This window comes from Lynx canadensis, chromosome E2 (assembly GCF_007474595.2).
Source record: "Lynx canadensis isolate LIC74 chromosome E2, mLynCan4.pri.v2, whole genome shotgun sequence".
Taxonomy (NCBI): Eukaryota; Metazoa; Chordata; class Mammalia; order Carnivora; family Felidae; genus Lynx; species Lynx canadensis.
In genome coordinates this window covers 13569387-13593494 of record NC_044317.1, presented here as the reverse complement: position 1 = coordinate 13593494, position 24108 = coordinate 13569387, and the positions used below count along the sequence as shown (strand labels likewise).

Below are 24108 nucleotides of genomic sequence, written 5' to 3'. Positions count from 1 at the left end.
AGAAAGATTAGAAAATTAGATAATGTGTTCAGCAGTTCAAAGATGCAAATAAGCAGTTCTAGAAAGAACAAATGAAAGAATGGAGGTCAGGAGATTATACAGGAAATAATTCAAAGAATATATCCAGAACTAACAGAGAGGGATTTATGGAAAAGAGTCATCAAATACACTGCATAATTGATGAAAATAGGCCCATGTGAAGACACATCATTAAATTCCAGATGGAAAAAATTAGTGGTCAAAAAACAAATCAGGAATCAGAGTGGCATCAAACTTCTAGAGAGCAACACTGGGAGAGAAAAAAAAGACTTTGAAGGAAAATAAATCTTATTCTTGAATTCATCATCCAGCCCAAAGACTAATCAAGCACAGGGATAGAATGATGACATTTTAGAGATGCAAGATCTCAAAAAATTTACCCCCCATGAATCCTTTCTTGGGAAGGTACGGAAGAATGTTCCCCACCAAAGTGAGGGAAACGAGATCCAGGATACAGGGGCTCAGACACAGGAGAGAAGCTCAAGGAATGCACAGGATGCTGCATGGCCTTCTTAGGAAGCCAGCTGTACTGCAGGCCCAGAGAGCAGCCAGTCCAGAAGGAAATTGCAGAACAGATGGGTCAGGAGAGATTTGTCTCTAAGAAAATGGAACTGATAGAAAATCTGATGTTTCTGAATCTATTGAGAGGATATTTACTCCTTTGATTGAGAGTTTGGGGGCGAGTCCATGATAGATACATTTAAAAAACAAGCAAATACAAGGCAATAATTCCTTAGAAAATAAAAGTTGTACAAGAAAGAAATTGCAATCATAGTATGCTTTCATGGCTCAGCCGTGAATAGTATTTGCATTCCCATACTGGTATAGATTCTCACCAGAAAATAGGTTTTAACTATATTGAGAGGATGGGGAGAAGAAAGTAAAGGAGAGAAAGAAAGGGACGGGAAAGAGGGAGAGAAGAGAGCTGTCATTGTCTCCTATAGAGAGGAGTAAATTGATAATGCTCAAACTGAAAAATTAAGAAGTAGCAGTAGATGAGAGGAAGGCAAACATCAAAAGAAAAATGCAAATAGAATTGACAGTGGTTGCTTCCACTTAATGGACAACCATGGAACTAATGGGGAAGGGTGGGAGAGTGGGTTCAAGGGACTACTGCTTTTCATATGTTTTTTTTTTAGAACCATTTGACTTTGCAAATTATTTGTAGGTATACATTTCATAAAAATAGCACTTACAAATTTAAGTCATACTGCAGGACAGTATTATAGTATGCTACCATTTGTGTAAGAAAAAGTAGTACATGTGCAAATATGCTTTTTTTTAAGTCATGAAGTATGTCTGGAAAGATATGCAGAAAACCAGTAACATTGGCTGCCTCTTGGGATGGCAGCTAGTGGCCATGAACAGACAGGAAAGAAAGAGACTCTTTTCCCTTATACTCATCTGAATTTTATACTGTGTACATGTATTATTTATTTACAAAGAAAAACTTCTTAGAAAGAAAGGAACTGGGAATGAAATGGAAGCAAGAGAGAAAACAAAGTTAAAATTAAATGGACTCTAAAGAGAGTGATCATATCCTTTTAGGATGAGTTCTTTATTCAGTAAGTATTAGTGTGTGTCTTCTTGTTACTCAATTGACTTTATCCTTATAGAACACATGGAGGAAGAAAAAAATCACTCATAGTGCCACCATGCGTATAACCACTGTTAAACTTTTGATGTATATCTTCTGAAACGTTACTGTGTATGTGCGTTTGTGCATTCTTACCCCCTCCCATGTGATAATACTATTTAACTACCAGCTATTTTTATTCAACACTGTAGTGTAGTCGCTTTTGATGTGAATTATTAAGAAATATCCATGTTCAGATCATTTTCAATGACTGATTTTATTGCATCACTTGGCTCTACCACAGTTGATTTAATTAATCCCCTATTGGTAGTTTTCAGTTTTTCACCACTGTAAACAATGCTCATGTCCTAATTGCTGATCACATTCCTGTTTCCTTAGAGTAGACTTCTAATAATGCATTTCCTGGGTCATATGGCATGAACACAACTAAAAATCTTGATATAGCATGAAATTATCTCCCAGAAAAGGTATACCAGTTTATGGCCCATCCCCAACAGAGTTGAAGAATGTCACCCTCTCCCAGACCCTTGCCAGAAGTTTATTTGTTCTTGCCAAATCTGACAGATGAAAAAAATGTTGTATTGTTAGTGTTTCTTTGGCTTACAGGTAAGGCTGAACATTTTTCATGTATTTATTGACCAAAAAATATTTTTTGAATACCCTTCCCCTTCTTGGTACTGTGCTAACTGTATCTAGAGGCATAAAAGCATATAGAATTGTCTCTTTCTTCGAAGAGTTTACAATCTCAAAACACAGAAATGAATCCACAACCTATACAGTACTACAATGCACTGTGCTATGATATGTAACCACAGGGGAGGAAGTGATTAATTCCAATATAAAATTTAAAATGTTCGTAGGTAAAACATTTGAGTAGAGACTTGAAGGATAAGGAGGAGGAAGTCAGGGAAATGGAGTGTTCATTTCCAGAGTGTAGCCTAGTTAAATGCAACGTTGAGTACAGTACACTTGGGAAGGGTGAGTGAGCTGGTGTGGCCGAAGCCAAGGGTGCATGTTGGAAATTGACAGTGCCTAGGAAGTAGGCCTGGAGAAGTGCGTTGGGGCCCTTTCCTGAAGAATTTGGAATAGATTCTCCAGACCAAAGCCTCCTGTCTGATATACCAGTCTTGATTGCAGGCCGCCATGTTTCAAACAGAAAAAGTGACAAATATCCACCATGAGCCCTGGAAATTATACGTAACGTTTAGGAAGAAGTGTGTGTGTGTGTGTGTGTGTGTGTGCGTGCGTGCACGTGCACACACGCACGTGTATGAGAATTCCATAGCATTCTCAAAGGGATAAAGAATTCAACATCACTGGTCCAGACTTTGGAGAGCCCTCCGGTGTCTTCAGCAGGAGAGGAACAGGATCAGGCCTGTGAAAAAGAACCATGTCAATAATATGTATTGGGGAGGGCACACGCAGGAAGGAGAACTGGAAGTGAACTTTTGATAGGTAACATTAATAATATCCACCATTTATTGAGAATTTACTCTGTGATAGACAAAGTGCTAGATGCTTGGCACCCCTTTTATTTCATCTTCAAGCAGCACATTTAAAAGATGAGGAGACAGGGGCGCCTGGGTGGCGCAGTCGGTTAAGCGTCCGACTTCAGCCAGGTCACGATCTCGCGGTCTGTGAGTTCGAGCCCCGCATCGGGCTCTGGGCTGATGGCTCAGAGCCTGGAGCCTGTTTCCGATTCTGTGTCTCCCTCTCTCTCTGCCCCTCCCCCGTTCATGTTCTGTCTCTCTCTGTCCCAAAAATAAATAAACGTTGAAAAAAAAATTAAAAAAAAAATAAAAGATGAGGAGACTGAAACCTAGATTTTAATCCTGGATCACCTGGCTACCAATGGCAGAGTCCACAGCTGACCACCAGGTCATGTGACTTCAAAGCCCACTCTTTTAAACATTACCCTCTACTGCCTCTTTTGTAAAGCTCTGGCATCATGTCTTTTATGCTTCCTCCCCTAATTTCCAGTTAATTGTCTTAACTAGCAAAGTGACTCACTTCAGGGAAGAGAATCAAATGACTCGAGATACCATTTAGCAGTCGAAAAGGAGAAAGGCCTTGGTGACTGTTCATTGTTCTTGTTCCACAGAGAACTGATCGTCCGCTGAGATAATAGTATTAATCCAAAGAAACCCCTAGCTCTGCACACTGGTTCCTGTTGTTATTTGTGTCTCCTCATTCCATGGAAGGAAATTCTTGCAGATTTCAACTGGCAAACAAATCATTCTGAAGAAAGTGCACAATTTTCTTCAAGGTTCATGGTCATTAGCACGGTGGAACAGGAGGTCTGCCTAAGTATATTCACTCTCATTTATTATTGAAATGACATGTGCAAACAATAGCATGCATTTCTGTCTTTCATGGCAAATATTAAATACACCATAAGGAAACTTACAAAAGCTCCAGCTGTATTACCTTGGGAGCTGAGCGCTGCCTAAGAAGTGCACTGGTGCCCTATTGTCAAATAAAAAGCAAATGTTATCTTTGGACATGTGAAACCTCAGGGCATGGCACTAATCACCAGAGGGCATGGGATTCTGAATTGCAAAAGATTACCATCTCTCTATCTCTCATGGTTGTATGCACTTGCTTGTGCTAACCTTCTGTATGCATTGTTCATGGGCTCTGGCTTTTTACCCCCCAATTCACAGAAAAACAAACAGAAGCAGCTGTTGCTAAAGTTTTGCTGGAAGGCTTAGGAAAGCTCATTTTTATCATCTTTTGAACAAATATGTGAAACCCCGTATTAGTTTTCTATTGCTGTGTAACAAATTACCACAAACTTAGTGGCTTAACACAGACAGATTTATTATCTCAGTTTCTTTTTCTTCAATATATGAAGTTTACTGTCAAATTGGTTTCCATACAACACCCATTGCTCATCCCAAAAGGTGCCCTCCTCAATACCCATCACCCACCCTTCCCTCTCTCCCACCCCCCATCAACCCTCAGTTTGTTCTCAGTTTTTAAGAGTCTCTTATGCTTTGGCTCTCTTCCATTCTAACCTCTTTTTTTTTTCCCCTTCCCCTCCCCCATGGGTTTCTGTTAAGTTTCTCAGGATCCACATAAGAGTGAAACCATATGGTATCTGTGTTTCTCTGTATGGCTTATTTCACTTAGCATCACACTCTTCAGTTCCATCCACGTTGCTACAAAGGGCCATATTTCATTCTTTCTCATTGCCACGTAGTACTCCATTGTGTATATAAACCACAATTTCTTTATCCATTCATCAGTTGATGGACATTTAGGCTTTTTCCTTAATTTGGCTATGGTTGAGAGTGCTGCTATAAACATTGGGGTACAAGTGCCCCTGTGCATCAGTACTCCTGTATCCCTTGGGTAAATTCCTAGCAGTGCTATTGCTGGGTCATAGGGTAGGTCTATTTTTAATTTTTTGAAGAACCTTCACACTGTTTTCCAGAGTGGCTGCACCAATTTGCATTCCCACCAACAGTGCAAGAGGGTTCCCATTTCTCCACATCCTTGCCAGCATCTATAGTCTCCTGATTTGTTCATTTTGGCCACTCTGACTGACGTGAGGTGATATATGGTGTGGTTTTGATTTGTATTTCCCTGATGAGGAGCGACGTTGAGCATCTGTTCATGTGCCTGTTGGCCATCCGGATGTCTTCTTTAGGGAAGTGTCTACTCATGTTTTCTGCCCATTTCTTCTCTGGGTTATTTGTTTTTTGGGTGTGGAGTTTGGTGAGCTCTTTATAGATTTTGGATACTAGCCCTTTGTCCGATATGTCATTTGCAAATATCTTTTCCCATTCTGTTGGTTGCCTTTTAGTTTTGTTGGTTGTTTCCTTTGCTGTGCAGAAGATTTTATCTTCATAAGGTCCCAATAGTTCATTTTTGCTTTTAATTCCCTTGCCTTTGAGGATGTGTCAGGAAAGAAATTGCTATGGCTGAGGTCAGAGAGGTCTTTTCCTGCTTTCTTCTCTAGGGTTTTGATGGTTTCCTGTCTCACATTCAGGTCCTTTATCCATTTTGAGTTCATTTTTGTGAATGGTGTGAGAAAGTGGTCTAGTTTCAATCTTCTGCATGCTGCTGTCCAGTTCTCCCAGCACCATTTGTTAAAGAGACTGTCTTTTTTCCATTGGATATTCTTTCCTGGTTTGTCAAAGATTATTTGGCCATACGTTTGTGGGACTAGTTCTGGGGTTTCTATTCTATTCCATCGGTCTATGTATCTGTTTTTGTGCCAATACCATGCTGTCTTGATGATTACAGCTTTGTAGTAGAGGCTAAAGTCTGGTATTGTGATGCCTCCTGCTTTGATCTTCTTCTCCAAAATTACCTTGGCTATTCGGGGCCTTTTGTGGTTCCATATGAATTTTAGGATTGCTCGTTCTAGTTTCGAGAAGAATGCTGGTGCAATTTTGATTGGGATTGCATTGAATGTGTAGATAGCTTTGGGTAGTATTGACATTTTGACAATATTTATTCTTCCAATCCATGAGCATGGAATGTTTTTCCATTTCTTTATATCTTCTTCAATTTCCTTCCTAAGCTTTCTATAGTTTTCAGCATACAGATCTTGTACATCTTTGGTTAGATTTATTCCTAGGTATTTTATGCTTCTTGGTGCAATTGTGAATGGGATCAGTTTCTTTATTTGTCTTTCTGTGGCTTCATTATTAGTGTATAAGAATGCAACTGATTTCAGTACATTAATTTTGTATTCTGCAACTTTGCTAAATTCATGTATCAGTTCTAGCAGATTTCTGGTGGAGTCTATTGGATTTTCCATGTATAATATCATGTCATCTGCAAAAAGTGAAAGCTTACCTTCATCTTTGCCAATTTTGATGCCTTTGATTTCCTTTTGTTGTCTGATTGCTGATGCTAGTACTTCCAACACTATGTTAAACAACAGCGGTGAGAGTGGACATCCCTGTCGTGTTCCTGATCTCAGGGAAAAAGCTCTCAGTTTTTCCCCATTGAGGATGATGTTAGCTGTGGGCTTTTCATAAATGGCTTTTATGATGTTTAAGTATGTTCCTTCTATCCCGACTTTCTCGAGGGATTTTATTAAGAAATGTTGCTGAATTTTGTCAAAGGCCTTTTCTGCATCGATTGACAGGATCATATGGTTCTTATCTTTTCTTTTATTAATGTGATGTATCACATTGATTGATTTGTGAATGTTCAACCAGCCCTGCAGCCCAGGAATGAATCCCACTTGATCATGGTGAATAATTCTTTTTATATGCTTTTGAATTCGATTTGCTAGTATCTTATTGAGAATTTTTGCATCCATATTCATCAGGGATATTGGCCTGTAGTTCTCTTTTTTTACTAGGTCTCTGTCTGGTTTAGGAATCAAAGTAATACTGGCTTCATAAAATGAGTCTGGAAGTTTTCCTTCCCTTTCTATTTTTTGGAATAGCTTGAGAAGGATAGGTATTATCTCTGCTTTCGTCTGGTAGAACTCCCCTGGGAAGCCATCTGGTCCTGGACTCTTATTTGTTGGGATATTTTTGATGACTGATTCAATTTCTTTGCTGGTTATGGGTCTGTTCAAGCTTTCTATTTCCTCCTGATTGAGTTTTGGAAGCGTGTGGGTGTTTAGGAATTTGTCCATTTCTTCCAGGTTGTCCAGTTTGTTGGCATATAATTTTTCATAGTATTCCCTGATAATTGCTTGTATCTCTGAGGGATCGGTTGTAATCATTCCATTTTCATTCATGATTTTATCTATTTGGGTCATCTCCCTTTTCTTTTTGAGAAGCCTGGCTAGAGGTTTATCAATTTTGTTTATTTTTTCAAAAAACCAACTCCTGGTTTCATTGATCTGCTGTACAGTTTTTTTAGATTCTGTATTGTTTATTTCTGCTCTGATCTTTATTATTTCTCTTCTTCTGCTGGGTTTGGGGTGTCTTTGCTGTTCTGCTTCTATTTCCTTTAGGTGTTCTGTTAGAGTTTGTATTTGGGATTTTTCTTGTTTCTTGAGATAGGCCTGGATTGCAATGTATTTTGCTCTCAGGATTGCCTTCGCTGCCTTCCCAAAGCATTTAGATTGTCGTATTTTCATTTTCATTTGTTTCTATATATTTTTTAAATTTCTTCTCTAATTGCCTGGTTGACCCATTCATTCTTTAGTAGGGTGTTCTTTAACCTCCATGCTTTTGGAGGTTTTCCAGATTTTTTCCGGTGGTTGATTTCAAGCTTTATAGCATTGTGGTCTGAAAGTATGCATGGCATGATCTCACTTCTTGTATACTTATGAAGGGCTGTTTTGTGACCCAGTATGTGATCTATCTTGGAGAATGTTCCATGTGCACTCGAGAAGAAAGTATATTCTGTTGCTTTGGGATGCAGAGTTCTAAATATATCTGTTAAGTCCATCTGATCCAATGTATCATTCAGGGCCCTTGTTTCTTTATTGACCGTGTGTCTAGATGATCTATCCATTTCTGTAAGTGGGGTGTTAAGGTCCCCTGCAATGACCACATTCTTATCAATAAGGTTGCTTATGTTTGTGAGTAATTGTTTTATATATTTGTGGGCTCCCATATTCGGCGCATAGACATGTATAATTATTAGCTCTTCCTGATGGATAGACCCTGTGATTATTATATAATGCCCTTCTTCATCTCTTGTTACAGCCTTTAAAGTCTAGTTTGTCTGATATAAGTATGGCTACTCCAGCTTTCTTTTGACTTCCAGTGGCATGATAAATAGTTCTCCATCCCCTCACTCTCGATCTGAAGGTGTCCTCAGGTCTAAAATGAGTCTCTTGTAGACAGCAAATAGATGGGTCTTGTTTTTTTATCCATTCTGATACCCTATGTCTTTTGGTTGGTGCATTTAGTCCATTTACATTCAGTGTTATTATAGAAAGATATGGGTTTAGAGTCATTGTGATGTCCGTAGGTTTCATGCTTGTAGTGATGTCTCTGGTACTTTGTCTCACAGGATCCCCCTTAGGATCTCTTGTAGGGCTGGTTTAGTGGTGATGAACTCCTTCAGTTTTTGTTTGTTTGGGAAGACCTTTATCTCTCCTTCTATTCTAAATGACAGACTTGCTGGATAAAGGATTCTCAGCTGCATATTTTTTCTGTTCATCACATTGAAGATCTCCTGCCATTCCTTTCTGGCCTGCCAAGTTTCAGTAGAGAGATCGGTCACAAGTCTTATAGGTCTCCCTTTATATGTTAGAGCACGTTTATCTCTAGCTGCTTTCAGAATTTTCTCTTTATCCTTGTATTTTGCCAGTTTCACTATGATAGGTCGTGCAGAAGATCGATTCAAATTACGTCTGAAGGGAGTTCTCTGTGCCTCTTGGATTTCAATGCCTTTTTCCTTCCCCTGATCCGGAAAGTTCTCAGCTATTATTTCTTCAAGTACACCTTCAGCACCTTTCCCTCTCTCTTCCTCCTCTGGAATACCAATTATGCGTATATTATTTCTCTTTAGTGCATCACTTATTTCTCTAATTTTCCCCTCATACTCCTGGATTTTTTTATCTCTATTTTTCTCAGCTTCTTCTTTTTCCATAATTTTATCTTCTAGTTCACCGATTCTTTCCTCTGCTTCTTCAATCCGAGCCTTAGTTGTCTCCAATTTATTTTGCAACTCATTGATAGCATTTTTTAGTTCCTCCTGGCTGTTCCTTAGTCCCTTGATCTCTGTAGCAAGAGATTCTCTGCTGTTCTTTATACTGTTTTCAAGCCCAGCGATTAATTTTATGACTATTATTCTAAATTCACTTTCTGTTATATTGTTTAAATCATTTTTGGTCAGTTCATTAGCTGTTGTTATTTCCTGGACTTTTTTCTGAGGGGAATTGTTCCGTTTCGTCATTTTGGATATTCCCTGGAGTGGTGCGGGACTGTGGGGCACTTCCCCTGTGCTGTCTTGAATAACTTGCGTTGGTGGGTGGGGCCGCAGTCAGACCTGATATCTGCCCCCAGCCCACCGCTGGGGCCACAGTCAGATTGGTGTGTACCTTCTCTTCCCCTCTCCTAGGGGCAGGATTCACTGTGGGGTGGCGTGGCCCGTCTGGGCTACTTACACACTGCCAGGCTTGTGGTGCTGGGGATCTGGCGTAATAGCTGGGGTGGATTGGCAAGGTGCTCAGGGGCAGGAGGGGCAGGCTCAGCTCGCTTCTACTTTGGAGTTCCGCTTTGGGAGGGGCCCTGTGGCACCAGGAGGGAGTCAGACCCGCCGGAGGGATGGATCCGCAGAAGCATAGCGTTGGGTGTTTGTGCGGTGCAAGCAAGTTCCCTGGCAGGAACTGGTTTCCTTTGGTATTTTGGCTGGGGGATGGGCGAGGGATATGGCGTTGGTGAGCGCCTTTGTTCCCCGCCAAGCTGAGCTTTGTCGTCCGGGGCTCAACAACTCTCCCTCCCATTGTCCTCCAGCCCTCCAGTTCTCCGAGCAGAGCTGTTAGCTTATAACCTTCCAGATGTCAAGTCCCGCTTGCTGTCAGAACACACTCCCTCAGGCCCCTCCGCTTTTACAAGCCAGACTTGGGGGCTCTGCTTGGCCGGCAGGCCGCCCCTCCTCCCGGCTCCCTCCCACCTGTCGGTGAGCGCGCACAGCCTCTCCACCCTTCCTACCCTCTTCTGTGGGCCTCTCGTCTGGGCTTGGCTCTGGAGACTCCATTCTGCTAGTCTTCTGGTGGTTTTCTGGGTTATTTAGGCAGATGTAGGTGGAATCTAAGTGATCAGCAGGACGCACGGTGAGCCCAGCGTCCTCCTATGCCGCCATCTTCCCAGGATCCCCTATCATCTCAGTTTCGATAGGTCAGAAGTCTGGCAATGAGTTGGCTGGATCCTCTCGTTAGGCTCTCAAAACACTGAAGTCAAGGCAGTGGTAGAACTGCATTCTCTTCAGGAGGCTTGACTAGGGAAAGATTCACTTCTAGGCCCCCTCAGGTTGTCGGCAGAATTTATTTCGTTGCAGTGACAGACTGAGGCCCCCCCCTTTTTTCTTGCTAGCTGCCAGCTAGGGTCTGCACTCAGCTGCTGTTGAAACACCCACAGCCCCCTGCCATGTGGTCCCTTCCATAGCCCCTCTCACACTTGAAGTCTTTTGACTAGGAAGAGCCCAGTCACTTCTAAAATCTCATCGGATCCACTAACGATAATCTCCCCACCTTAAAGTCAATGGATGTAGGATCTTGACTTTATCTGCAAAATCCCTTCACAGCAGCACATAGATTAGTGTTTGATTAAATAACTGGGAAGGATAACTATACATCAGGAGATAAACATCTTGGGGGCCACTTGCAATTCTGCCTGCCACAAACCCTTACAAGCTCCTTCTCTTCTGGCAAGAGTATTGTATGTTATATGCTTTCTTAGCATCCATCTTTGTTTTCTCAGTTCTATAATCCATATATTTAGCAAATACTATGGAGCCCATAATTATGCGTCATGTGGAGCATTTCATATTTTGGTAAAATGATGATAGTAGCTAGGACTTTCTATTTGTCAGACACTATTCTGAGTTTTACCCACATTACCTCATTTAAATATTACCACGGTCCTATGCAGAAGGTGCAGTTGGTGTCCCAGGCTACAGATGAGAAAACTGAGGCCAGCCATGGTTAAGTGACACGCCCAAGACCCAACAGTCAGAACCCAGTGGAGCTGGGACTTAAACCCACATCACTTTTCCTTCAGAGCCCTCCCTCCTAACCTATTTCCATCAGTTGTTGTCTTACTATATTGTAGTTTTGAAAGATTATGGAATGTTCTCCATAGCTATGCTGATTATCATTCATCCACTCCTTTTCTGTCAAATTTGTCACCTAATAACAGAAAATGTCACATATGCCAAGTTCTTCCTAGTAGCAAAGGACATCCCCCAAAAGTCAAATAGCAAAGAGACACAGGGGTGTTAGAGCAACTAGTTTAAAGGTTGACTTTGGGTGAGGACAGTCCAGTACCTTAGCAGTTGGTGTTTTAGTGTTCCTTGTTCGTGGATTCTATGATATACTTTGCTGCCTGGTTTTATGCCAAACATTGATTAATAACCTTCATCAAAAAGAAAACTCACCAGTTCAGCCCTGGAGAGCAACTTTGTGTCTTCTTTCCAGAGCTGCCAACCTGTGTCAGCAGGAATCAGAATAGAAATGGTACCCATCCATTGAAAACTAATGTCCCCTGACCTGAAATAGCACTTATACTGGTGACACCCTATCTTCATTGTGAACAGAGGACTGACCTATGATACTGGCTAGGGGAGGAGAATAAATGGTTATAAGGGAAAGATGACATTGACAGAACCCTCTTCTGAAAGACATTTGCTTTTTTTTTTAAATATGAAATTTATTGTCAAATTGGTTTCCATACAACACTCAGTGCTCATTCCAGAAGGTGCCCTCCTCAATACCCATCACCCACCCTCCTCTCCCTCCCACCCCCCATCAACCCTCAGTTTGTTCTCAGTTTTTAAGAATCTCTTATGCTTTGGCTCTCTCCCTCTCTAATCTTTTTTTTTTTTTTTTGAAAGAAGGAAAAAAATGGCACCAATTTATGTTTTAATTGTAAGCTGGGTCTCATAAATGAGTAAAACTATGTAGAGGGTCCAAGGCCACTAATTTGGGAACAAGGGCCAACAGCTGAGATCATCTGGCCTAGAACTTCCTTATTTTCTCTTCTTGCTGCCCTTCTATTTGTCCTAACAACAGGTAGATAGGAACTCCAGGTCTGCAATCCCCATAAGAGTTGAAATGCCAAGTTATGTGCCCACTTCTGTGTTCTGATGGTGTAAATTCTTCGCCTTCCAAAATCTGGGATCCAGGGAATTGGGGGAAGACTTAAGGATCTGGTAGTAGACTTAACCATCAGGGCGGCTTTAACAGCAAGTAGCTAGCAGTTCACCACAACCGTTCCCTTTTACTCTTAGATTCAGAGCCAGATGACATTTCTCACCCTTTTTTGAAGCTAAGGTGGCTGCCTGAGTTGTGTACAGGGGAAGTAGCAGAAGTGATGTGTGACACTTCCAGGGTTGGTACATAAAATCTCAGCATGTGACTCTCCCTCCTCTTTCTTCTCTTCTTGGTCAGCTGGATGTCATTATCTAGGGTGACTGAGATGCTTCAAGTTAAGCATGTTACAATAAAAGGTTTTCAATATCCTCTTCTCTGAAGAAGCATCTTGTTCTTTAGGTGTCTGTCCCTGAAGTGCCTTTACCCCAGCCTCTTCTGACTCACATTTTTGTTGTTTACATGGGAAAGCAAGAACATAATAGGTGTGTTTAAAAGTGACTTGCACACAGCTGAAGAAAGAATTAGTGAACTGGAAGATAGCTCAGAACAAATACAAAATGAAACACAAAGAGCAAAAGAATGGAAAATGCAGATGGGAGTCTGCAGAGACAGAGAGGACATATCAGAAAAGTCACATACATTCAAGGAAAAGAGAAAGAAAATGAGGCAGAAACAATATTTAAACAGATAATAGCTGAGAAGTTTTCAGAAATAAGAGATACCAAACCACAGATTCTAGAAAAGTAGCAAATTCCAAGAAGGATATGCAAATAAACTAACTACATACCATATGGAGAACCTGCCCTACACACAATTAAACATAAAGAAAAAATCTTAAAAGTAGCCTGAAAAAACAGATAAATTACCATCAAGGAAGCACAATTTATATTTTTAGATTAAATAAGCATTAGTCATTTTTTTTATGACTTGACACCTTAACCAAAATCTTAACTTTGGAGCCTGATTGTACTATATGAGATTTTCTTCTAAAGGTGGGATGCAGGATTTGAAGGGCTGTTAAGTAAAGAGGGAGCTTCAATTTATTCTATTTATCTCCAAGGGAGTGGACCAAATACCAATGTTGTGGAAGGTACAAAAAAAAGTATATCTCCACTTTACATAAGAAAGGGATATGTAACAATTTGAGGTATTAAAATCTGGGGTAAGTTACCTTAGATGAGAATTGAGTTTTCTAACATCAAAGGCAGATACATTAATTCATTTGTCATATATTTATTAAGCATCTACTATGTTCCGGGCATAGTTGCAGGTGCTGGGGATATATCAGTGAACACAAACAAGAACAAAAAACATAAACATCCCTTCTATGGAGAGCATATATCCTAGTGCAAGGAGACAAACAAGCATGACAAATAAGTTAATTGTGCACTAAGTTAGAAGATGATAAGTGCTAAGGGAAAAAAACAGAACAGGGTAAAGGGGATCAGGAGTACTGAGGGAAGGTTTGAAATTAAAAATGTGATGTGCAGGGTAGGCTTTGTTGAGAGGTATCGTTTGGCCAAAGAAAGACTTTAGGGAGTAAAGAATGAGCTATGAGGGTCTACATAGTTAAAGGAAACAGATTAGTGGGCATCACTTCCAACTCTAGAATTTAGCCCTGTCATATATTTCAAAATAAGTTTGGAATTTTAGCAAACGAAATTCCATTGATTATTATGAAATAATATAAATCAAGATGACTTCCTACATTGTGTTTATTAATGAAAGCTGTTTATCCTCACTATAACATCATAGACACTTTGCACTTGAAAAACATTTGCTTTAAAAATTACAAGTTCCAGGAAGGATGTTGTACCTTCTGCTGGTATCTCAGAATTTGGAGATTAGAGCAGATAATTAGCATAAGCTTGTTAGAGAACTGGACTGTCATCTTGAGAAAGAGATGTAAAGAATCTTCACAGAGCATTCAAGAGTAGAATTGTAGGTTTGCTCTTCAAAATCACATTGCGTTTTGAAAAAAAGAAAAGCCAACAAACACCCAGCTGCTTTGATTCAAAAAAATAATGTTTGTCTCTGATGTTCAGTTCTGCAGTGCCAGTCATTTGAACTATAGAGGGCTTTGACATGTGCAGAATGAAAAGCCAAGAATATCTTCACTGTTAACTTGTACTCTTGTGTTGCAGGCACACAAAAAATCCCTTTGGACAATTGAACCCAATGAAGGCATGGTTCCTCCGGAAACTGATTTTCAGCTGACGCTGACAGCCAACCTGAATGACATACTGACATTCAAAGACACAGTTATTTTGAGCATAGAAAATAGCAACACCTACCGGATTCCTGTCCAGGCTTCAGGAGTTGGTTCCACCATTGTTTCAGATAAGCCCTTTGCTCCAGAGCTCAATTTGGGAGCACATTTCAGGTAGGGAAATACCCTGGACTGATTGTTCCAGATACTACGTCTGTTTCATAAACTGAGCATCACCTCTACTTTGAAAAATTACTTTCAGTAAATAGAACTAATGTCTTCAGCCCCCCTCCCTTTTCCCATCTTCACTTTACCCCCTCCAAATGGGTACATCAGCCACAAGAGGACCTTTCCTAGGCACAGTGTAGTTGCATTTTCCCAGCTGTGTCCCTCTGCTCCAGAGAAGACATTTATAGAAGTGCATTTTTCTTTCAAACATACAATGGCTTCTTTGTGACAAATTTAGTATCTCGATCATGATTCCTCCTCTTTAATTCCATCTGACACATTGCTAATTCCTCTCCATGACTGTGGAAAATACAGATATAACTTGGTGGTGACCTAAGTACAGTGTAAGTAGGAAGGTTGAAAATTTATTGCAAATGTATATTATCTGGTATTGCAGAGCCAGTCATTTTGTTTTGTTTTGTTTTATGTCCTCTGCTCATCTCCCCACCAAAGCACCAACAACTGAGATGCTTGCAATTGGCTCCTCCTGAAAAGCTAGAGAATCTCAATATTTAAATAAAAGGTGGTACAGTATAGATGTCTCTGAGCAGAACAGCCTAAATGTGTGTCTCTGAAAGTGTATGAGGTTTGAATGCTAACAGTGGAGGAGACATTTGGGGGGTTATTCATGGCTCCTCATCGGAGTCACATGGCTGCCACTCATTGATTCTTGGGGCCAGTTGAATCTGGCCTGTCTATTGCAGTACTGTGAGCCGGTCTCAGAGGGGTGCTCCTGCCTTGTGGTGTAACAGGTCATGAAACCAAGATGGACACTGTGCTTAGAGAGGACGTACCTGACAAAAACCAGTTGGGAGCCCTCCCCGAAAGCCCATCCACACCTCCTTTCCTCTGCTCCATCTACAACACATGACACTTGATTGAAAATACATTAACCAGGAGGAATTAAGTAACAGGCAAGTCAGATAGTTGAATTGCACATGTTTTCAGACAAACATCCAATTACAGTTTGGGTGTCAACTGGATATAAAAATACTCCTCTCCACCCATCTGTTGGCCATAAGCTGGGGCATTTTTTCATTGCATACCATGCTTCTATTTCCAAATTTCTTTGTTAAGTGCACTCAAATATAATTATAGAAAACAATGTGCTGCAAGCCAGATTTAATTACATGTTCTCCTTAGTCTACAAATAGTGTCAAATAGCCCCAAAGGATATTCTGACACTCGCCTAGAAATGGAGGGTTAGCTAATAGTTTCCTGTGAATGTAGAAGCAAACTGCAGCTTTTAGCTGCCAAGTTTTCCTCTGGCTAAGCTCTATAGTTATTCTTTTTGCCATAAAATCGTGATGCCAGCAATCTCCAGAAGAATGATCAAAAGCAGGGGTGGGCAAACTGCAGCCCACTGCCTTTTTCTATAAATAAAGTTTTATAGGAATACAGCCATGCCCATTCCTATACATACATTCTCTATGGCTTCTTTCACACTACAGTGGAGAGTTGAGTTGTTGTGACAGACCATGTGGCCCAAGAAGTCTTACGTATTTATTATTCATCCCTTTATAGAAAAAGTTTGCCAAACTTTTGATCATAAGGGTCTGAAGAAATACCCATATGCCACCTTTTCTGACTACATATTTTTGGGCAACTCCCTTAAATTTTCAGAGCTTCCATTTCTTTATCTATAAAATGAGAGCAAACATACTTAATATTACTGTATTGCTGTGACAATTGAAATATGTACTATGTACAAGTGACAGATACACTGCCTACAGTTTATATTATTTATATTATATATCATATATTATTTACACATATAATTTATATGTTTATATTATTTATTATTATATTTATTATTTCCCCAAAGCCTGGACTTAGCCATGAAGTCAAACTACTCCAATAAGCATACTCTGTAAATACCTATTTAGATAGAAATGGCTACACCTGACAATCGGCAAATATTCCTTATTATTTATTTATTATTTATGCTTCAACTTACTTATTAGCATATGATGGTATTTCTAATGAGGAACAGAGGGGATGAAATCTCAAAGCCTAATAAGATTTTAAAAATAAAAAACAGTGCCAAGGTGAGCCTTCTCCCTGAAAAAAAAAATTTAAATAAACTTATAAATCAGTTTTGTTTTAATTCCAAACAAAATCATGTTTGAACCAAGTCCAAGATCTCAGAAATCCCAGTGTCTTTAAAAGAGCCAGACAATCAAGAGGTTCTTAATAAATGTTCATGGAATAGATGAATGAATGAACAAATGACTTGATGAATGAAATAGCATTTTTAAAGCACTCCTCTGAGAAAAATGACCAATCCAGGTGATGTTCTGGTCCATGGTACAGTCCCCTTGAGCTTTGGTCAGGCTTGGAGGATATGCTTGGCTTCTCTTCCAAGTTCCCTTCAAGTTGAGCTCATCACAAGAGATTTCACTCAGTCAGTAGAAATATACTCAATACAATTTGAAATATATTTCTCCTCCAGTAGGTATTTTACTTTCCTTTCACTCCTTAGAACATTTATCATAAATTAGAGTGATTTTTCCATACACTGTGTCTGTGTTTATATACCACTTTCCTGGTGGTGGAAACTCAGGGACCAAACCCAGGTACTGGACTCCAGTCTGTGGACTCCATAAGTAGATACTACCTCGTTCCCTTACTGTGGTAGCTCCTCATAGCATCATGATGTAGCATTCCTAAATTTTTAAAAATAAAGTGTATTTCATTACTTACCTTTTAAATACTTTACAGAGGAGAAAAATCCCAAGGGTGTGGAGCTGAACAGAACACCCCAAGTTGAGCCCTCTCAATTCCTGCCTCCTCTTTTGCAGCCTGGACACCTATTATTACCGCTTCAAGTTGACCAACAAGGGACGTCGGGTCCAACAGTTGTTCTGGATGAACGAAGATTTCCATCCACAGAACAAGCTGAGCAAGAAGGGCCTGGCTAAGAAGGGACTTGCTAAGAGCCAGCCCCGACCCCAGCACTTCCAGGAGCCTGGGGCCCCACAGAACCCCGTGTTTCAGATCCACCCAGTCAGAATGGAGCTGTACCCAGACCAGACGATCGATGTGATACTTGAAGGCTATTCTGCTACTCCCAGGGTAAGAGGACAGCACCCTTAGAAGCCGTTTTTCTCCTAAATAAATCTTTGCTGTATTTCTAAGGAGAGTCGCTTAACATTTATCTGAAGAAAGGATGCAGTTTTCTCAAGGTTTTCACACAGCACTGAGTTACCATGGCAGCACCTATTGCTTCCAAGATTCGGCTCTGCTCAGTTTTTTGTTTGTTTCTACAGCTACCATGATCCCAACCCTAAAATACCATTTAAAGTAGGTTCTCATCCCCAGGGTCAGAGGGACATCCAGCATTCACCCAAAGCTAAACCTCCTCTTAACACATAGCAATATTAATTTCCTATTTATTCAAAAAGGATGTTTTTAGAGACACTCAGCTGCCTCTGCTCTCCAGGTATTGGGACATCCTTGGCCCCTTTCCCCTCAACCTGACACAACAGCTTCCTATTTATAACCATCATCTTGTTATGTATCAAGTAAAAAGCTGAGTTACCTTCAGCGACTTGGATGTCCTGCTCATATTTATATTATCAACATTCTGCTTTAAACATTTAAGCAGCTCCAAAACGTGTGCCTATTTACTCCTATTCCCTCATGGAAATTGGAAACCATCAAAAGCACAAAAGAAACTTCCCAAATCACTTACGAGCCTCTTCTCCCTCACTAGTGCAGACTTTATGGATGAGAAATGATCATCCTTGAGCTCCTGCTGGGGTCACTGAATTAGGAGGTAGTACTGGATTTTTCCTCATGAGATAGGAAACAATGGAAATTTGTCTCCCAGTAGACAAGATGGGAAAGCTCGCCCACAGCTTAGGTCCTCTAGGGTGGCAGGTTCACTTGACTTCATTTGCATTGATTCTTCACAGCACATGTTCAGGTAAAACCCATCCTCGGTGCAAAAACAAAAAGGTCATTTCCCATCATGGGAGTGCATCATATGCTCTTTCTTTCTGTCATTCGGGGATTCAGCCAACTTTTACCGAGTGTATACCATAGGACAAATACTGTGCTAGGCAGTAAGGATGCAAAGATGGATAGAATGCAGCCCCTCAACTCAAGACACTGACAGGCTGTCCCAGGAGCACATTTACAATGTTGTTACCAGGAGCTGATCATATTTTTAAAGGCATTAAATCTGAGAAACTGGGATTCTAAGTTCAGTTTAAGATTTGCTAAATGCTTCCCTGAATGTTCTTCTATGTGGTAGTACATAACTGAGAAGAGACTTGAATTCTTTAACATCCAAAACCTGAATACTCTTCAGTGTAAGCTATTCTGGTATAATGTCACTCTAGGTCCTTTCTACTTTATAAAAATCTGGGCCTCTTGGATCCAAAGAAGTATTGGTTTCTATAGCACGATTTTTATTTTTTTAAGGCTTTTAATAGCTTGTTTGTTTATTTGTTTGTTTATTTTAATAATGATTTCAGGAATAAGATTTAGTGATTCATCACTTACATATAACACCCAGTGCTCATCCCAACAAATGTCCCCTTAATACCCATCATCCATTTAACCCTTCCCCTCACCTAACACCCTGCCAGCAACCTTCAGTTTGTTCTCTGTATTTAAGAGTCTCTTATGGTTTGTCTCCCTCTCTGTTTTTATATTACTTTTGCTTTCCTTTCCTTATGTTCATTTGTTTTGTATCTTAAATTCCACATATGAGTGAAATCAGATGATAGTTAGCATGATATACTGTAGTTGCATCCATGTTGTTGCAAATGGCAAGATTTCATTCTTTTTGATCGCCAAGTAGTATTCCATTGTATGTACGTATACACCACATCTTTACCCATTTCTCAGCTGATGGACATTTGGGCTCTTTCCATACTTTGGCCATCGTCAATAGGGCTGCTATAAACATTGGGGTGCATGCACCCCTTTGAATCAGCACTCCTGTATCCTTTGGATAAATACCTAGTAATGCAACTTCTGAGTTGTAGGGTAGTTCTATTTTTAATTTTTTGAGGAACCTCCATACTTTTTTCCAGAGTAGCTGCACCAGCTTGCATTCCCACCAGCAGTGCAAAAGGGCTCCTCTTTCTCCACATGCTCACCAGCATCTGTTGTTGCCTGAGTTGTTAACATTAGCCATTCTAACAGGTGTGAGGTGGTATCTCATTGTGATTTTTATTTGTATTTCTCTGATGATGAGTGATGTGAGCATTTTTTCATGTGTCTGTTAGCCATCTGCTTGTCTTCTTTCGAAAAGTGTCTATTCATGTCTTTTGCCCATTTCTTCACTGGATTATTTGTTTTTTGAGTGTTGAGTTTGATAAGTTCTTTATAGATTTTGCTGCTAACCCTTTATCTAATATGTCATTTGCAAATATCTTCTCCCATTCTGTCGGTTGCCTTTTAGTTTTGCTGATTGTTTCCTTCACTGTGCAGAAGCTTTTTATTTTGATGAGGTCCCAATCATTCATTTTTGCTTTTGTTTCCTTTGCCTCCAGAGACATATCAAGTAAGAAGTTGCTGCAGCCAAGGTCATAGAGGTTGTTGCCTGTTTTCTCCTCTAGTATTTTGATGGCTTCCTGTCTTACGTTTAGGTCTTTCATTCATTTTGAATTTATTTTTGAGTATGGTGTAAGAAAGTGGTCCAGGTTCATTTTTCTGCATGTCACTGCCCAGTTTTCCCAACACCATTTGCTGAAGAGACTTTTTTCCATTGGATATTCTTTCCTGCATTGTTAAAGATAAGTTGGCCATACGTTTGTGGGTCAGTTTCTGGGTTCTCTATTCTATTCCATTGGTTTATGTGTCTGTTTTGTAATACAGCTTAAAATCCAGAATGGTGATGCCTCCAACTTTGCTTTTCTTTTTCAGGATTGCTTTGGCTATTCGGGGTCTTTTCTGGTCTATACAAATGTTAGGATTGTTTGTTCTAGCTCTGCAAAGAATGCTGGTGTTATTTTGATAGTGATTGCATTGAATATGTAGATTGCTTTGGGTAATATCGACATTTTAACAATATTTGTTTTTCCAATCCATGAGCATGGAATGTTTTTCCATTTGTGTGTGTGTGTGTCTTCTTCAACTTCTCTCATAAGCTTTCTATAGTTTTCATTGTATAGATTTTTCACCTCTTTGGTTAGGTTTATTCCTAGGTATTTCATCGTTTTTGGTGCACTTGTAAAAGGGATCGATTCCTTGATTTCTCTTTCTGCTGTTTCATTATTGGTGTATAGAAATGCAACTGATTTCAGTACATTTATTTTATACCTTGTGACTGTTGAATTCATGGATTAGTTCTAGCAATTTTTTGGTGGAGTCTTTTCGGTTTTCCACACAGAGTATCATGTCATCTGTGGAGAGTGGAAGTTTGACTTCTTCCTTTCCAATTTGGATGCCTTTTCTTTGTGTTGTCTGATTGCTGAGCCTAGGACTTCCAATACTATATTGAACAACAGTGGTGAGAGTGGACATTCTTGTCGTGTTCCTGACCTTAGAGGGAAAGCTCTCAGTTTTTCCCCATTGAGGATGATATTAGTGGTGGGTCTTTCATATGTGGCTTTTATGATCTTGAGGTATGATTCTTCTATCCCTATTTTCATGAGGGTTTTTATCAAGAAGGGATGCTGTATATTGTCAAACACTTTCTCTGCATCTATTGAGAGGATCATATCCTTTCTTTTATTACTGTGATGTATTACATTGATTGATTTGCTGGTGTTTCATTGAGGATTTTTGCATCCATGTTCAACAGGGATACTGGCCCGTAACTCTTTTTAGTGGGGTCTTTTTGTCTAGTTTTGGAATCAGGGTAATGCTGGCCTCAGAGAATGAGTTTGGAAGTATTTACACCATTTCTTTTTTTGGAACAGCTTCAAAATAATAGGTGTTAACTCTTATTTAAATGTTTGGTAGAATTCCCCTGGAAAGCCATCTGGCCTTGGACTCCTTTTGTTGGGAGAGTCTACAGCATGATTTTTAAACATTCAAGCATGAAAGGCAAAACTTTTCTAGCCATAGTTCCTGCCTAGCTTGATAAGAAATCATGTATCTACCTGAACCATAAGCCCAGTAAGGATTTTACCTGCTTTGTCTGCCTTGTCTGTTTTGTATGTTCAGTCCTTAGCAGTTCTGATGCATGATACATTTTCCTGTAATATATATGTATATATAGGTTGAAATGAATGTCAATTGATTGTGTCCTTGGGAGCAGTCAGAAACAAACACATCCAGGACATATTCAACCAATCAGACTTTAATTGTGTGACAGAGAGCAATCCCTGAAATGCACTATTTGGAAAAATGTGCTCTTTCCTGGTGTCACCAGGCAGGTAGTTGAGAATCAGCTTGTTGATTTTGAGAATTAAGTTTTCTGAGCTATGGATATTCCACAAGTGCTGATGTGTCTCGTCTACAGATAGTCAAAGAAAAGCTGGTGTGCCATGCCATCATCGGGGCACAGAAGGGGAAGAGCTTGCTGATGACTGCGAATATCATCTGTGAGTTTATAGCGCCACTTATCCAGCTCTCCACCAAACAGCTCATATACCGACTGGAGAAGGTCAGTGCTGCCTGGGGCGGGTGCACTAAGTAGGGGTCAGCTCGTTCACATTTTCATTTTGGAAGCTAAATTAATGGGAAGCCTGTTATACCCACACCCAGTGAATGTTTTCTAAGCTTCAGAAACCAATACACATTTAACTAAAACTTCTGAATCTAAACCTACATTCCTTTGAAATGTGAATTGTTATGGAAATTCTACTTGCCTCGTTCCTGATATATAAGACAAAGTAAACGAAGGCGTATTCCAGTGCACTGAAAATGCATTTTAGTTGATCCTTTTATTCTAACCAGGTGAAATAAACATCTCAGTATAGAAAGGGTTAGAGTAGAATTATTGATAATTATAATAATCAGTAAGAAAAGCTGCCATTTACTGATTGGTAGGCACTGGCATCAGGCCATGTTCCTCAACTACATTTTCCCAGTTGTTTCCTCACAACAATCTATCCAGTGGGTTCTATTATCATTCCGTCATACGTGTAAGGGAACGGAGATGCAAGTTAAGCTATTATGCGGTCACCTAACACTGCTTGAGAATAATCAACCTAAACTCTTTGATTCATACTCTTTAATTTATATGGCTATAAATTCCCATGACTTTATATAACTATTAAGGACAAGCACTAAATGGAGGAGGCATACGACAGGGGAAATGAAGAATGGCTGCTGCTCAGGGCAGGGGGGTCAGGATGGGGAAGAGGTGGAAGGAGACATCACAGCAGGACTGGACGTACTCCTCAGCAGACTTCCATCCTAGAATTATGTACCATTCAAAATAGATAGGTAGAGAATGCCTCTCTGAGTTGAGGACTGCATTGGTGCTGGAAATCTGGTGAACCAGCCTGACATCGTGAAAGCTAAGAGACTGGTCAGGGTTATAGACCATAAACAAATTATTACAATTTGGTTGTTTAAGATTCATTTCTAAACAGTGTTATGAAGATAAGGTATAAGGCTCTACAAGAACATGTCTTGGAGACATGGCCATATTTGTACATGTGGTCCTAGATGGCTCTGTCAGCAAGTGCCTAGACTTGAGACTTGAAGGAAAAATAGAAGTTAGTATGGTGATGAGGGACGAGCAGAGAATCAATAGGCAGAGGGAACTGCACATGTGAAGGGCCCAAGTTAGGAAAGAGCTTGGTGAATATATACAACTGAAAGGCCACTTTAGAGAACGTGCCCAGAATGACATGAGGTCCATCTAGAGAAATGGGCAGAGGCCAGAGGAATTTGACATGGATGGGAGGTATGTTCTGGACTTTGGGTTTTGTTCTGGGTGACCATTGGAGGGCTTTAGGGAGGGAGAGGAGTGACATGTTCAGATTTATTCAATGAAACAGTCATGCTGGCTGCTGAGTGGAGTATTTATCAAGGCCTACCATGTCCTAGGCACTGTGTTGAGTGCTAGGGATATAGCAGTGAGACTAGACCCACCCAGCTGAACCTCATGCCAACTGGGAAAACTGGGTATTAAGTAAGCCATTGTTCCATAGTGTGGGATGTACATAATCCAAGCTAAATCCTGACATGGTGTCGTACAAATGGGCTATGTCTGGCAGCGCCTAACTGATCATGGGGCAATCAACCAGGATTCCTTTCACTACTTGGAGGCTTGCAGGAGAATGTTCAAGACCATTTATTCTGTTAGTGGATTTCATTATATTTTGTTAATATTAAATAAATATCTATTGAGCACCCACCATGGATAAAGTGCTCTGT

General features: G+C 40.1%; 1 protein-coding gene across 4 annotated transcripts in view; it reads left to right on the top strand.

Annotated features, from left to right (window-relative positions):
- Positions 1-24108, top strand: part of HYDIN (HYDIN axonemal central pair apparatus protein) — a 378288-nt gene that overhangs the window by 186350 nt on the left and 167830 nt on the right. For all 4 annotated transcript variants that reach the window (XM_032591379.1, XM_030298918.1, XM_032591380.1 and 1 more), the window contains exons 19-21: positions 14525-14763; positions 17619-17892; positions 22241-22384. In XM_032591379.1, the coding sequence (XP_032447270.1) occupies positions 14525-14763; positions 17619-17892; positions 22241-22384 (657 nt within the window). The remainder of the gene's footprint in view (positions 1-14524; positions 14764-17618; positions 17893-22240; positions 22385-24108) is intronic.